The 14230-nt window shown below is 37.4% G+C and overlaps 1 protein-coding gene across 2 annotated transcripts in view; it reads right to left on the bottom strand.

Annotated features, from left to right (window-relative positions):
* The window catches only part of LOC107684989 (arf-GAP with Rho-GAP domain, ANK repeat and PH domain-containing protein 1-like), a 36009-nt gene that overhangs the window by 7325 nt on the left and 14454 nt on the right, over positions 1-14230 (bottom strand). For both annotated transcript variants that reach the window (XM_016481400.1, XM_016481407.1), the window contains exon 2: positions 9728-10608. In XM_016481400.1, the coding sequence (XP_016336886.1) occupies positions 9728-10521 (794 nt within the window). In that variant the 5' untranslated portion in view covers positions 10522-10608. The remainder of the gene's footprint in view (positions 1-9727; positions 10609-14230) is intronic.

Here is a 14230-nt window from a genome sequence, read left to right as displayed (position 1 = left end):
CCGCTCTTTAGTGTAGATGCATGTTGATTTTATCAGACGATGCCGCGATTATAAATGAGAGTGACTCCTGGTTAACATGTATTAAAAGGGGTCGTGTTTAGTCACTATTTAGTGTGGTATTTTTGGACAATATTCACTCAGGACAGTAAAATAGGGCATTCTAAGTCAATACACTGCAGTATTTCTTCTCTCAATCGGTAGAAAATATGGTTAACACCCGGTCATGCATGAAAAAAAAAATACCGTCATGTACCGTGAAACCGGTATAATTTTGAAAAATACCGTGATATAAATTGTTGGTCATACCGCCCAGCACTAATTACCAATGTTGAAAACAGTTGTGCTGCACAATATTTTTGTGGAAACTGTGATACATTTTATTTTTCAGGATTCACAGATAAATAGAAAGTTCAAAAGAACAGCATTTATTTTAAATAGAAATCTTTTGTTACATTATAAATGTCTTTACTGTCACTTTTGATCAATTTAATGTGTCCTCGATGAATAAAAGTATTCATTTGTTTTCTTTTTTTTTTTTTAATCTTATCCATCCCAAATTTTGGAATGGTAACGTACCACAACTTCAACAAAAATATGTGACACTGAAGACTGGAGTAATGATGTTGAAAATTCAGCTTTGACCACAGAAATAAATTATATTTTAACAGATTTTCACATAGAAAACAGCTGTTTTACATTGTAATAATATTTCAAATTATTTATTGTATTTTTTATCAAATAAATCCAGCCTTAGTGAGCAGAAGAGACTTCTTTCAAAAACATTAAAATTTTTGGCCAGTAGTATATTTATCTGATAAACGTGTTCTAAATTCTAAACACAGCAGACAGTAAATGAGCTTTAAGTCTTACAGCAGTAAAAGAGATTCTGCAGTGTTTTCTCACACAAGAAACTCTGTGTAATGTGAAAAGAGGCTGAACTGGGCCACGTTTCGTCAGCTGTCTGACATTCACCCGACATTTAGAAAGAACACAGGAATTCACAGGTTTATGTCAGCACTTGAACAGTGTTTGTTGAACATTTATCAGACTAGAAACACATTTCCTGATGTGTGTTAAAGATCAGGCCCATGTGGACGGTCAAACAATAGTGCTTCCTGTGACCAGCAGAACAACTGACCATCAGTTTTAAAAACCAAAAGATCTGCTAAATACTGACTTTGAATGAAGCCTTCACTAGCGCTTCAGCTCTGTAACATCAACCCTCTACACACACACACACACACACATACACATACACACACTCTCAAACACACACACACTCACACACTCACAAACACTCACACACTCACAAACACACATACACACACTCACAAACACACTCACTAACAAACACACACTCACAAACACTCACACACTCACACACATACACACACTCACACACGCACTCACACACGCACTCACAAACACTCACACATACACACACACACTCACACAAATACACTCACACACGCACTCACAAACACACACACACACACACACAAACACACTCACATACACACACACACTCACTCACACACACATTAATATTAATGAATATTAATCACGATGTCTGGGTTCGCCAGCCAATGAGATTGCCGTTCGTGCATTACTGAAGAAACCAGAAGTTGCTCTGCTTGTTCTTAAAGTCTGAATTCCAAATGAACTCCACTATTTTGACAGGAAGATACAACAAAGAATATAATTTACATGTAGCACAAGCATACTATGTTGTAAGTAAGACTGTATTGCTTTCCCTCTTTTCATATGTGTGACAGAAACACAGAGCGCTCTCAGCTAAGCAACTTCACACTAGAGTTTACGGTGCGTCAAATACAAAATAGTGCGCTTTAAACAGGGCTGTACAGTGCGACATATGTCGCACGTGCTACAAAAAAACTGGTCTGTGCGATGAATATGAACTCCATTACTTGTGTTTGTTTTCAGACATGATAACAGACGTTTTATACGTGTGCTACAACTTTTTGACCTGTGCTACAAAACTTTCAACCTCTGTAGCACCAGTGCTATGTGAAAAAAAAGTTAACGTACAGCCCTGGCTTTAAAGACGGAGAGCGAAACTCTCAAGCACGCAGTGTTCAAAATGAGTGAAGGCAAGTGAAATATTTGTGTTAAACTTATACTTAGCCTCTAACTCAAACACTGGAAAGTTAAATCTAACAATTTATTAGCCAATGGCTAATGATAGAAATTATTTGGTCGTCTGGCATGGAAATTTAGTCGCATATGTGAGTGATTTACTCGCATTGTAGAGGGTTGAACTTCCACCATATTTCTAAGAGAAGTGTTTTACCAACTCGCTAAAGAGAGAGCCAGGAAACTTCTGAGAGATGTTCGATGTGAAACAACTGATCAAATCATGATGATAAAGAATAACCTCTAACCAAAGAGCAGCTCAATGAACGCTGGAGAGACTCATTCAGACTGATTCATTCTTCCCTTCTGCTTTCACATCCTCAATTCAACCAACAATTGCATTTAATCATCATCAAAAAAAAAAAAATCCAATTTTTTTTCAAAATATGAGTCCATTTTCGCATCCTAGACTTTCTGGATCAATTAAAAACATCTGCTTACATTGAATCATTCAGCAGATGCTTTTATCCAATACAGCGATTCATCTTATGGAGGCGATAACAAGCATGTGAAGTGCTAATAATACAAGGTTTCATATAAAAATAAAGACTATATGATCCGTGCATGCATGCGACAGCAGCTTCCATACGAACACCCATTTATAGAGCACAGACTGACTGAGATGACTGCAGTTTCACTAGTTCATGTGTCATTGTGGAAACAGAAACCCCTGTGATGAAGTTTTTCCAGCTCATCTGAACACCTCATCAGACGGAGTGATGGAAAGCACAACGCTACTGGACTCTGGAGTGGCAGAAACCTTTCTGTACCTGTACTACACGTGTAAAGCCAGATTTACCATAAACACACAACCCAACTGTATGGTAGAGGTAGAGCTGGGCGATTTGGCAAAAAACTAAAATCTCGATTTTTCCGTAACGTTTGACCGATTTTTGATTTTTAACTAGTCAACTTGAAAATGTAACTACAACATGATTTAAGTAACTTTTTCTTTATTAACCCTCTAGTTAAAGAAAATTATATTCCAAGTGCAGCACACATGATGTAAACGTTAAACAAATCACTTGTTAAATATCTCTGCAGAAAAGATGCATGAACTACAATTACATATTGTACATACGTATTATCTTGTACATATTATGTGTTCAGAAATAATACGAGGAAAATGCTTTTAAAAAAATCTCAAAAGTCAAGGTAATTCAAATTCAAATGACTGAAGGTATAACACCAGTAGACTAACTATAAATGTTCTGTAAAAACAACAGCAGCTTTCAGTCTGTCACCGGTGTGACGCTCCGCTACGTTTTCCGCTCTATGGACGTGCGCTCCACTCAGTCGCTCTAACCGCCCAAGCAAGCGCTCCGTTAATATTCCGCTCACGCTCGCCGTAAACCAATTCCCGCTCAGATCCCGCTCCGTTCTGTAAAGAACAAATTTGCGTGCATTATATTAGATTATAAATTACTGCTGCCTATATCTAGCATACATTCTGTAGGACTACCTATTGGTTCGGGTCCGTTTTTTTTTAAATAATATTTTAATAGGCCTAAGTGGTGTAGGCTAATATCTTCTGTACTCTGTAGTTCTGTATGTAGGCCTATATACAGCTGTGTGTTAGCTAGGTCTACAGTTTAACTGAGATTATTTAATAACTACAGAGCTCCGAATATAATTTGAATTAACAATTCGTTTCTACGACGTCAGCAGGTTTTATTATTTTTTAAATTAATTTATTATTATTTATTAATTTTAAGCAATAATGATTTTAATAAGTAATTACGAAATATAATAATTCGTTCCACGATTTAGGCCTACTAAAACTAGGGAATGAACGAATTAACGAACGAATGAATTCGTGCCAGCTAAGTCTAAACAAGAGAACGAATACTTAATTCGTGGCCATAATTTAGACTAAACGAAAAAATTAATTCTTAATTCGTGGCCATAATGTAGTCCTAGCATAAAAGAGAACTAGCCTATTCTAAATTCGTGGCCGTGATTTTGTCTGCATGTCATGATCGGGGCTCCGTACAACCGAATATAACCTTAGCCTACCTGTTTATTCATTTATTATGGTATGTAACTAGCTCACCTTTTGCTGCACCATGTTTGCGTAGCACATCTTCGTGCTCTCTGTAATCAATATGAATCTGTACTAACTTTAACAGTCTCCCCGCACTCCCTCTCAGTTTCTTCTCCCTGCTCATTCTTAACTTTGATTTTTACTTTACATTTATGTATAAGGCTTGCAACTTCGTTGAAACAATATCTGAACTCCATAACTGCTCTACTATTCTCGATCTCTACAGATTCTCGATCTCGAACAAGCAAATCACCAAACGGCATTCTGGGTTGAGCGAGTGGCGCTGAGCGTATTGAGTGAGCGGAGCGGAATCTTCAGAAAGGCGCTCTGCGCTCTTAAGGAAATATTACCACTCCGCTCCCCGCTCCGCTCCGCTCACATGCTCTGGTCACCGTGATGCAAACATGAAATATCAGTCATACAGTAGTAGTTCTTTACAGGTTTTTTATTCGATTGTGCTGCTTTTCCATTGCTTTTTATATGTAAACATGGTTGCGCTCGCGTTTCTTGCAGCATCTCATGCATGAAACAGCAGTCTAAAAACACTGCGCTCAAGTTCAAATTAGTTCACTCCCATCTTCTTGCATGTTTTTCCTATTCCACTGCCCGCGTCGCATCTTTGTCAACACAAAATCGCATTCTGTGTGAATGGCGTTTAACGCTATATTTATGGTCCTTCACAGAGCGGTTAATCACGTGCGCCGACATGCGGTTGGACGGTTCTTTTCTCTTTACTGTGATCACCGGCATATTGTCAAAGTGTCTAGTTCTGACGTTTGGTAATATTTCTATTCAAAATCGCGATTCCTCGATTTCTAAAAAATAAAATCGTGGCAAAAGATTACATTCGAATTAATCGAAAAAATCAGGGAAATCGCCCAGCCCTAGGTAGAGGTTTATATCTTCTAGATAAAAACATTTTCACAAATAAAAAAAACAGTTTGAGGTCATTTTTTAGATGCCCAATATTAAGACTTTTATGTAAAAAAAAATCTCATTGGCTCCTTTTAGGGTTGAAAGTTAAAGAGTTGACACAGATTTAAGCCAGAGTTACAGAGATCCTTTTAACACGACCTTTAACCTGAGAAAGAACTACTGTTCATGTCACTGGTGCACTTTAAGTGAAAAAAAGTATAATATTAACCAATAAGGCTCAAAATCCACACACGGAAAAAAAGCTTGTAAATGCATGAATCCATTTGTGTGATAAAGCATTATAATGGATTATGGACTCTATGGTATTTCAGTCAAAAACATCTTAATGCTGGATTTGTTTCAGCTTTTGTCTTCTCCAGATGTTAACTGATGGACTGGAGTGCTGTGGATTACTTGTGGATTATTGTGATGTTTTTATCAGCTGTTTGGATTCTCATTCTGACGGCACCCATTCACTGCAGTGAGCAAGTGATGCAATGCTACATTTCTCCAGATGTGATGAAGAAACAAACTCATCCTGACCTGAGGGTGAGCCCAACTGATTAAATGATCAATATTTGGCAACTCAAAGCTTTCAGCATCATCCACTGTCATTAACCAAAACCTGTATCAATCAACCAATACTACTAACTAATGCTATTGTAGATGATGTTTCATCCTGATGCTCAGCACAGATTCAAGCAGATCTTCATCCCAAATGAGCCAATCAACATTACGGAGCAAAAAACACTCGCTAAACATCAGGAAGTGAACCGCACAAACACAGAGTTCAACAGCGACCGCGGATATCTGTCTGGAGTTACCGAACCCTCTCCCTGATGACTGATGGGTTTTGTGTGAGCGATGACGTGTCTTTACACGACTGAAGCAGATAGCAAACGTGCAGCAGAGAAACACAGGAACGACATGAACACAAACCACCAGAAAGATGAAGCTGCGGTTATACAGTGCAGAGCATCAGCTTATAAATACAGCTGTGACGCCATCGGAAACGAAAGTGAGTCTCTGAAGGGCTTAAGATACTAGTCAATACTACAGAGAGAGTGCACTTTAACAACTGCTGCTTAAAATAATGATAAATAAAAATACAGTTAAAACTGGCCAACATCACGGCAGTGAGACACTCACACTCACATCTACAGAAAATACAGTTCGACTCAGTTTGTGTTCAATTCTGAGCGGTGACGAAACACTACAGAAACCTCAACACACACACGTCCTGAACATGATAACAACACTGATCAGACAAACAGAGATGATTGTTCAAAACATGCAAAACGAAAAGATTAGAAACAAAGTACATAAGGAAACAGAACAACAAGCATCCACTTCCACATTGAACTTACGTGCTCAAACACGCCAAATAAGGCCATTAGAGACTGATGAGAGCGAACGAAATCCCGTTATACACTGATAAACAACAGGAGACAGAGTTCAGGCGAAAGCAGTCCAGTAAACAAGTGTGAAAAAAAACAGAGCTGGAGAACCACGTCGAGAACGAGTGAACGAGACCCAAACTAACCACACAGAAGACAGGCGGAAGTGGAAAACACTTTTAGACGTGAACGCGTTTGTGTGTGAGTCTGTGCTGAGAGCTTCAAAACAACAAAGAGCTTCCTGAAATCTGTCTCCTGTTTCTCCTGTTCACAAACGCTTCGACTGAACGAGCAGTGAACATCCATATCAACACTACGTCAAATACAATCATGAAAATGAAACCTACATTTATCTGTTTTTTGCATTGTGAATTGTTCCTCCCCAAATTCTCATTATTGTAATGAAAGTGTAATGTCAAAAAAAATTATATTTAATATTAAATAAGAAACTATATATAAAATTATTACAAATTACTGTATAATTATATTTTGATTAATAAAAAAACTCATGCATGTATTTATTTTATTGCACTCTGAAGTTATTTTCTTCAAAATTCTCATTATTGTAATGAAAACAGTCATTAAAGGGTTAGTTCACCCAAAAATGAAAATTAGTCCATAAATTACTCACCCTCAAGTCATCCTAGGCGTATATGACTTTCTTCTTTCAGACGAATCCAGTCGGAGTTATATTAAAAATCGTCTTTGATCTTCCAAGCTGTTTAATGGATATTTTTCTTACAAAAACACATGGATTCGCTACAGGAGGCCTTTGTTCACCCCTCGGAGCCATGTGAGGCACTCTTTATTATGGATGGATGTGCTTTATTTCACTTCTTTTGGACTGATGCACTGCAACGCCCGCTGACTGCCATTAAACAGCTTGGAAGATCAAAGACCATTTTTAATATAACTCCGACTGGATTCATCTGAAAGAAGAAAGTCATATACGCCTAGGATGATTTGAGGGTGAGTAAATAATGGGCTAATTTTCATTTTTTGGTGAACTATCCCTTTAAGTGTAATGTGGAAAATATGATATATTAATCAAAGTCATTTTAAATCATTATTACAGCAACCTTTAATAGTTATTTAGAAATTCGAAATAATAAAAAGTAAATAGAAAAATAATTTTACAATAAAAATATTACTTTTTATATTATATTGATAAAATTACAAAAAAAACACTAATTATAATAGTAATTATATCATATTATTATTATTATATAATTATAATATGCATAATTACATAATTCTTATTATAATTATATAATTGTATATTCAAATATTAAATTGGAGTGTGTGTGTGAGTGTGTGTGTGTGTGTGTGAGTGTGTGTGAGTGTGTATGCGAGTGTGTGTTTGTGCGAGTGTGAGTGAGTTTGTGAGTGAGTGAGTGAGTGAGTGTGTGTGTGTTTGGAGGCGGCGTCACGCACAGTATTGCGTCACGCACAGATTGATCACAGGAGAACTGCTGACATCTAGTGCTCACATGCGGAACATCTACAGATCACAGCAAACACTAAAGACTCCGGGACTTTAACTCACTACACGCCAAATGAGTTCAAACTGATGAGAGTGAAGTACAGATCAAATGACCGCCACACACCTTCAAACTACTTTCACCACGAAAATGTACACAGTTTGTCACAAATGTTCATGGAAAAAAGGCTAAATGTGTACATTAAATAATAGAAATACTCAAATCCAGTTTCATTGCTGATATATTTTCTCAGTTAATTTTGGACCTGTGACTCAATGCATATTAAAAACTACCCAGAGGTCTTGTTTAATGAACAAACTGTGGCTCAAAAAAAATTTTTTTAATTAATTAAAATCACAACTTATTAATAAGTGAAAATTATTAAATTATAATTTTTTTCATTAAATTCAATTTTAATTTCCAGAAGGGTTTTCCAAAATAACAGGACACTAGTATATTATTCTCCTCACCAGAAGGCAGTGCTCTCAGCGCGAATCACACTCCCACTGCATGAAGAGCATGTCATGTTATTTTCCAGCTCTGACTCATTTGCTCTGGTCCGTTTGACCCGTGTGACGGTCTGCAGGCCTCGTGACTCAATGACCTCGAGTCAGCGCGCAGGAAACACAAACACTACAGTTTGTGCAAGAGCATTGTGTAAAAGCACTGAGTCATGAGTGTTCGCGGAGTTCACAATACTGCAATGTGCTTAGTATGCATGGAACACTTGGATAATTTGCTCAAATGTGCAGTGTGAGGTGATGTATCCCACAATGCAATGCACTTAACTTCACCTTCCATTTCCAGTGTGATGAATGAACTGCAATAGAGAGCAACATTGCTTTTCCCATTCATTTTAAGAAGTGATTTTTCACATGAACCAAGAAACACAAAAAATAACTCTAGAGAGGAACATTTTGATAAATATACGCACAATATTACATATTCATTATATTTTTATCTTCATTATTTAATGTATATTTGAATAAATGTCATTAAAACAAGGTTTTATTACAGCTACCATTTAAATGTTTGTATTTCAACAACGAAGTGGAGTAAAAACATCATCATATCATTACAAATATGATATAAAAACTGCTTAAGTGCATTTTAAATGTTTGTATACAAACTTAACATGCAAAATGTACGTTTTTTTTGCCACAGATGTTCACGGAAAAAGGCTAAATTAATAAGCCATAATAATTTTTAATTAATACAAATAATCAATATTGTTTTAAAAAATACCCAGATCTCCTATTTAATGGACATACTCTATTCACCATTATAAAAACAGGAGCATTGTGATAAATATGTGCACTATATTAAATATTAATTCTATTTTTATCTTCATTATTTAATGTATATTTGAATAAATCTGTCACAAAAACAAGTTTTGACAGCCACGGTTTAAATGTTTATATTTCAAGGAGTAAAAATATCATTAAAACATATAAATCAAAAATAAACATTTAATATTCATAATAAACATTTACATTTAATTTTACATTTTATTAGTGTTGATTACTAAATACATTTTAAAAATTAACTGATTATTAAATGCTTAAAAAATGTGAATAGTTACATTTTTTTTTAATGTTAATGGTTTAAATGATTAAAATCGGCTAAATGAAAACTTTAATTTTGGAAAAAAATTCAGTACGCATACTGTGTGCACTATGTAGTACACATACTAAAGTATAGTACGCTACACCAGACAGATAAAGTGTGTCCTGTACCTGAAAGTGGGTGGGCTTCCGGATGACGTGCTTCTGGGATTCGTAGTCGTGCTGCAGACGCGAGGCGGTGGAACAGGGGGTCTGTACGGGACGTCTCTGGGCTCTTTAGAGACACCCACGGCGTAGCTCTTAGGAGGAAGAGGAGGAACGCCCACTTCTCCCTGCGTGGGAGACGAACACTGTTCGTACAGGTGGAAGCACTCCGATGAGGAGGAGGATGAGGAAGACACACAGGACGGTTTCCTCTCGCTCGTCTGGAGTTGCTGCGCCGGCCCTTTAAGAGGCAGGTGTTCTGGGCGTGGCCTCGGAGTTGGGATGGGCTTGGATCGTCCGGCAGGTGTGGCCGTTTCCTTTTGTTCAGGGATGCTGATAGGCTCAGGAGCGGTCGCCATGGTTACCGATCCGGGCGTGAAGGGAACGGGTGGCCGATTGGGCGTGACCCGAGGCGGGACGGGAGGCGGGTGTCTACCTGCGACGCTGTTTTCGGTCGCCCCGTCACCTGCAGTCCTTCTGAATTTGGTCCTTTCTCGGGCGACGGGCCTGTCCTCCTCTCGCTCCTCGTCCTCCTCCATCCCCGCTGCCGAGGGGAAGAGCTTGTGCAGGCTGCCGAGGATCCGCTTCCTGTGGCCGGGCAGAGCCACGCCCATCTGCTGCAGCTGGGCGGAGCTTAGATCCTGACACTCCCACAGCGTTCCCAGCCCCACCTCCTGGAAGACGGAGCAGTACTGGTTGAGCCGGAGGGCGTTCAGCCACTCCTCCACAAGCTGGGAACTCTCCAGCGGGACGGAGGACATGACCGGAATGCCGCCGGATCCTCGGGAATGCTGCAGGACTTCTTCTCCACGGGACGAGGTCAGGGAATCATCGCCAGCACAGAACGTCTATTGAGAGAGAGAGAGAGAGAGAGAGAGAGAGATCATCAGACTGATCAGAATTTATAAAGACTAGAAATTCCTTCAATGTCCAGACTAAAAAGAAAGTAAAGAATGATGAAGAAGTCATTAAGGTTATGATGATAATGTGTGTTCTGGATGATTTTGTAAATGAAAGTGTTATGCTTTATTTATTTATTGTGAGTCGGTTATTATATAAAACGGTTATTCCATATATGTAGTTAGGTTTCACAAAATAAAACAGAGCAAATAAAGTGTAATGATATTAATAAAAACAGTATTCTTCCACCAAGCAATGTAGTTCCTCAGAAACAGTTGTGGTTGCAACAAAGTGGTTGCAGAGCAACACACAAACGTAAACAAAGGCATAGGTTTGTAGAGTAATGTACAACAGCTTCGAACGTGGCTCAGCCAATCAGAATCAAGGACCGGAACTATCCGTTTTATAAATATATTTTGGGGATTGTTTTTCACTTTTTGAATGCATAATGTTTTAAAGCAGCTGGACAGAGCCGTGTGTCTTCAGTGGTCCTGTGTACAGAGCTACAGGAAACATGTGAGCGGGTCAAAGGAGACTTTAGGCAGGTCAAAACTCCACTCGATATACTGCATTTACTGTACAACACAAATCCATCTCTCGTCGAAACTGAACCTAAAGGCATGAACACTCATTCTGTTCCTCATATTTTCATCGCATGTGGGGACAGATTACACATGGATTCAGGCATCCGAGACATGTTTAAAATGTCTAATAAACTTCACACAATTTAAACATTTCTAAATTATTTCTATTTTTTCTTTTATTTAAAACATATTTACTATCACAAATGAATGCATGAATCTACATTATAATAGATTCATTCAATATGAAATGTTGCAGCAGCTAATAACGTTACTGGCCAGATGCCAAAAAAACGCCATTATATTTCTGCAGGTTTTATGAAGGTATATTTAAGACGTTTTTTAGACCTTTTTAAGACCAAGTTTATGAAGTCTTGTTTCATGAGAAACTGATCAAAACGTATTTTATGATTACAAACAAAAACTAATACAATATGTGCCAAAGGCCTCAGAAAAATCTGCGTAATTCAAAGGAAAAACTAGTTTTCATTCTCCACTGACAGATAGATATGACAGATATTAAACAAACTCTCTTAATTTTGGTCAAAAAAATAAGACTTCATATATCGTCATTTTGCATCTCAAGTAAATGTTTCTTGATTTAAGGATGTTTAGTTATTTGTACTGGAAAACAAGACAAAAACACTGAGGAAGATATTCAATATTATTTATCCTAAACAAAAAAAAAGTTTATATTTATAAAAATAACAAATATTTCACCAATGGAGTCATTAAGTTTTCATACAACATACCAACATAATTTTGTTCAGTTTCTCAGAAAACAAGACTTCATACCTTAATTTTGCATCTCAAGTAAATGTATCTTGATGTAAGCATGTTTAGATATTTTTACTGGAAAATAAGACAAAAAATAACGAGGAAGATATTTATTTTTGCAGTGCATGCAACATTTAATGCCATTACCTTATACATTTCTGCTCTGATTTAAGACCTTTTTACAGGTTTTTGACCCGGAAGGAAAAATTAAGACTTTTTAAGACCCTGTAAAAGCTATTTTTAATCCAATATGGCACTTTTGAACATTTGGACCCTTCTCACATATTTATCTTACATTAAATATGACTTATTCTGCAGCAAAACACACTCATACAAAAAAACTAATATCAATGCCCACATCACTAAGACACCAGCATTTCAGAAAAAGCTCATTTCCTGCAAGCAATTTCCTGTTCCTGCACAGATAAGATAGTTTTTCCAGTTGAGCTCATTATCAGTCAGATGAATACAGATATTATTAGACCATATCTTCATAAACATGATATCTAAATCACTGTATGTTATGTTTGATGTTAGACTTCTGTGTTAATGTTTATAATATAATGAAGCTGTGCTGCTGAAACGTTCTGGAACGAGCGACTGAAGCTTTCGGCCCGAGACGAGAGCAGCTCCTTCCACCTTCAGTGCTTTTCTGTTTAACACCAGTTCCTCAAACGCTGTGACGATTCATCATCATTAGCATTAATCCTATCTGTCAGGCACAGCACAAGTTCACTGAACCTCTTTTACTCCAAACACTAGTTTAATGGTGCAACACTTAAATATTTAGCAATGTTTGTGTCAGTTTATCCCACGGTTGGTGCAACCGACCGCAGTTGCTTAAAAATGCTGAAACATGAAGCTACTTCAGAGAAGCATTAGAGACGTTATACAGACCAGATGAATCACATTCAGGCATTTCAGAAAGCCGCTGTAGGATCATCACATGACTGACTTCCAGAAGAGCGAGCCTTTCAGGTTACTGTAAAAGTGAACATGCCAAACGTTGCATGTGCTTTACATGAAACACTCGTCAATCATTTTCAGCCAAAGGCACTTCCTCCTCTTTATGATATAATTAGCTCAAATCAGGAACTATAATAAGATATCATACTAATCTCAAGATCATCTGTTTGGGTGAAGCTCTGAGGGTCATTACAAGTTTAATGATCAAATTTATTCCAAATATAATAATTAAAAGCAGTATCAGCAGTATCTCACACATATAAACAACAATCAGACTGTGTTTTTAGTTGCTTCCTCATTTAAAAATATAATTTTACCAGAAGGTGCATGTGTTAAATACAAACAAACACTTCAAAGTGTGAAACGGACAGGGTGTGTGTGTGTGTGTGTGTGTGTGTGTGAAGTGGGTAAAACTGTCCATTTCAATGAGAAAATGTAAAAAGACATGAAGAGATATTTCATAACATTCAGTACACTGATGTTTAAGAGACTTAAGAGTTGGGTTTAAAATTAAACCCAACACATTCACGCACGCACACACACGCACTCTCACGCACACGCACACACTCACACTCACACACTCACACGCACACGCACACGCACACGCACACGCACACACACACACAGACACAGACACAGACACAGACACACTCACACACTCACGCGCACACACACACACACACACACACACACATACACACACACACACACCACACACACACACACTCTCACACACACACACACACACACTCTCTCACACACACACACACACACACCACTCTCACCGGTGGAAAACTAGACGCTCCACATTCATGACTGGATCTTCAGTAGAGTTGCACCGATTGCAATTTTCTTGGCCGAATTCCGATTTTCTGTTGGTGTGATCTGCCGATACCGATTTTTGCCGATTCCGATTTTCTTTCTAAGAACTATAATTGACAGCATATACAAACAAAAATATACTTTTCTTCAATGCAAAGTTTTATTTTCATAAAAAAACACAAGTAAAAAGTCAGTATTAAAATAAGAACAAGAAAATTGCAAACAACAGCACAAATAAATGCAATAGAATAAAGAGAGCTATGAAACTAAGTTTTCAGGTTAAGTAAGTTTTTATTCAGGTAAGAAATACTACAGAAATTAAAGTAATCACGTGTAAAATAACACATCCAGTATTATTTTACATTTGATTACTTTAATTTCTGTAGTTTTCATTATAAAAATTAAATACAGATTAATGCTTACC

Source organism: Sinocyclocheilus anshuiensis, unplaced genomic scaffold, assembly GCF_001515605.1.
Source record: "Sinocyclocheilus anshuiensis isolate Anshui unplaced genomic scaffold, SAMN03320099.WGS_v1.1 scaffold341, whole genome shotgun sequence".
In the NCBI taxonomy this organism is placed as follows: Eukaryota; Metazoa; Chordata; class Actinopteri; order Cypriniformes; family Cyprinidae; genus Sinocyclocheilus; species Sinocyclocheilus anshuiensis.
This window is presented reverse-complemented; position numbering and strand designations above follow the sequence as displayed.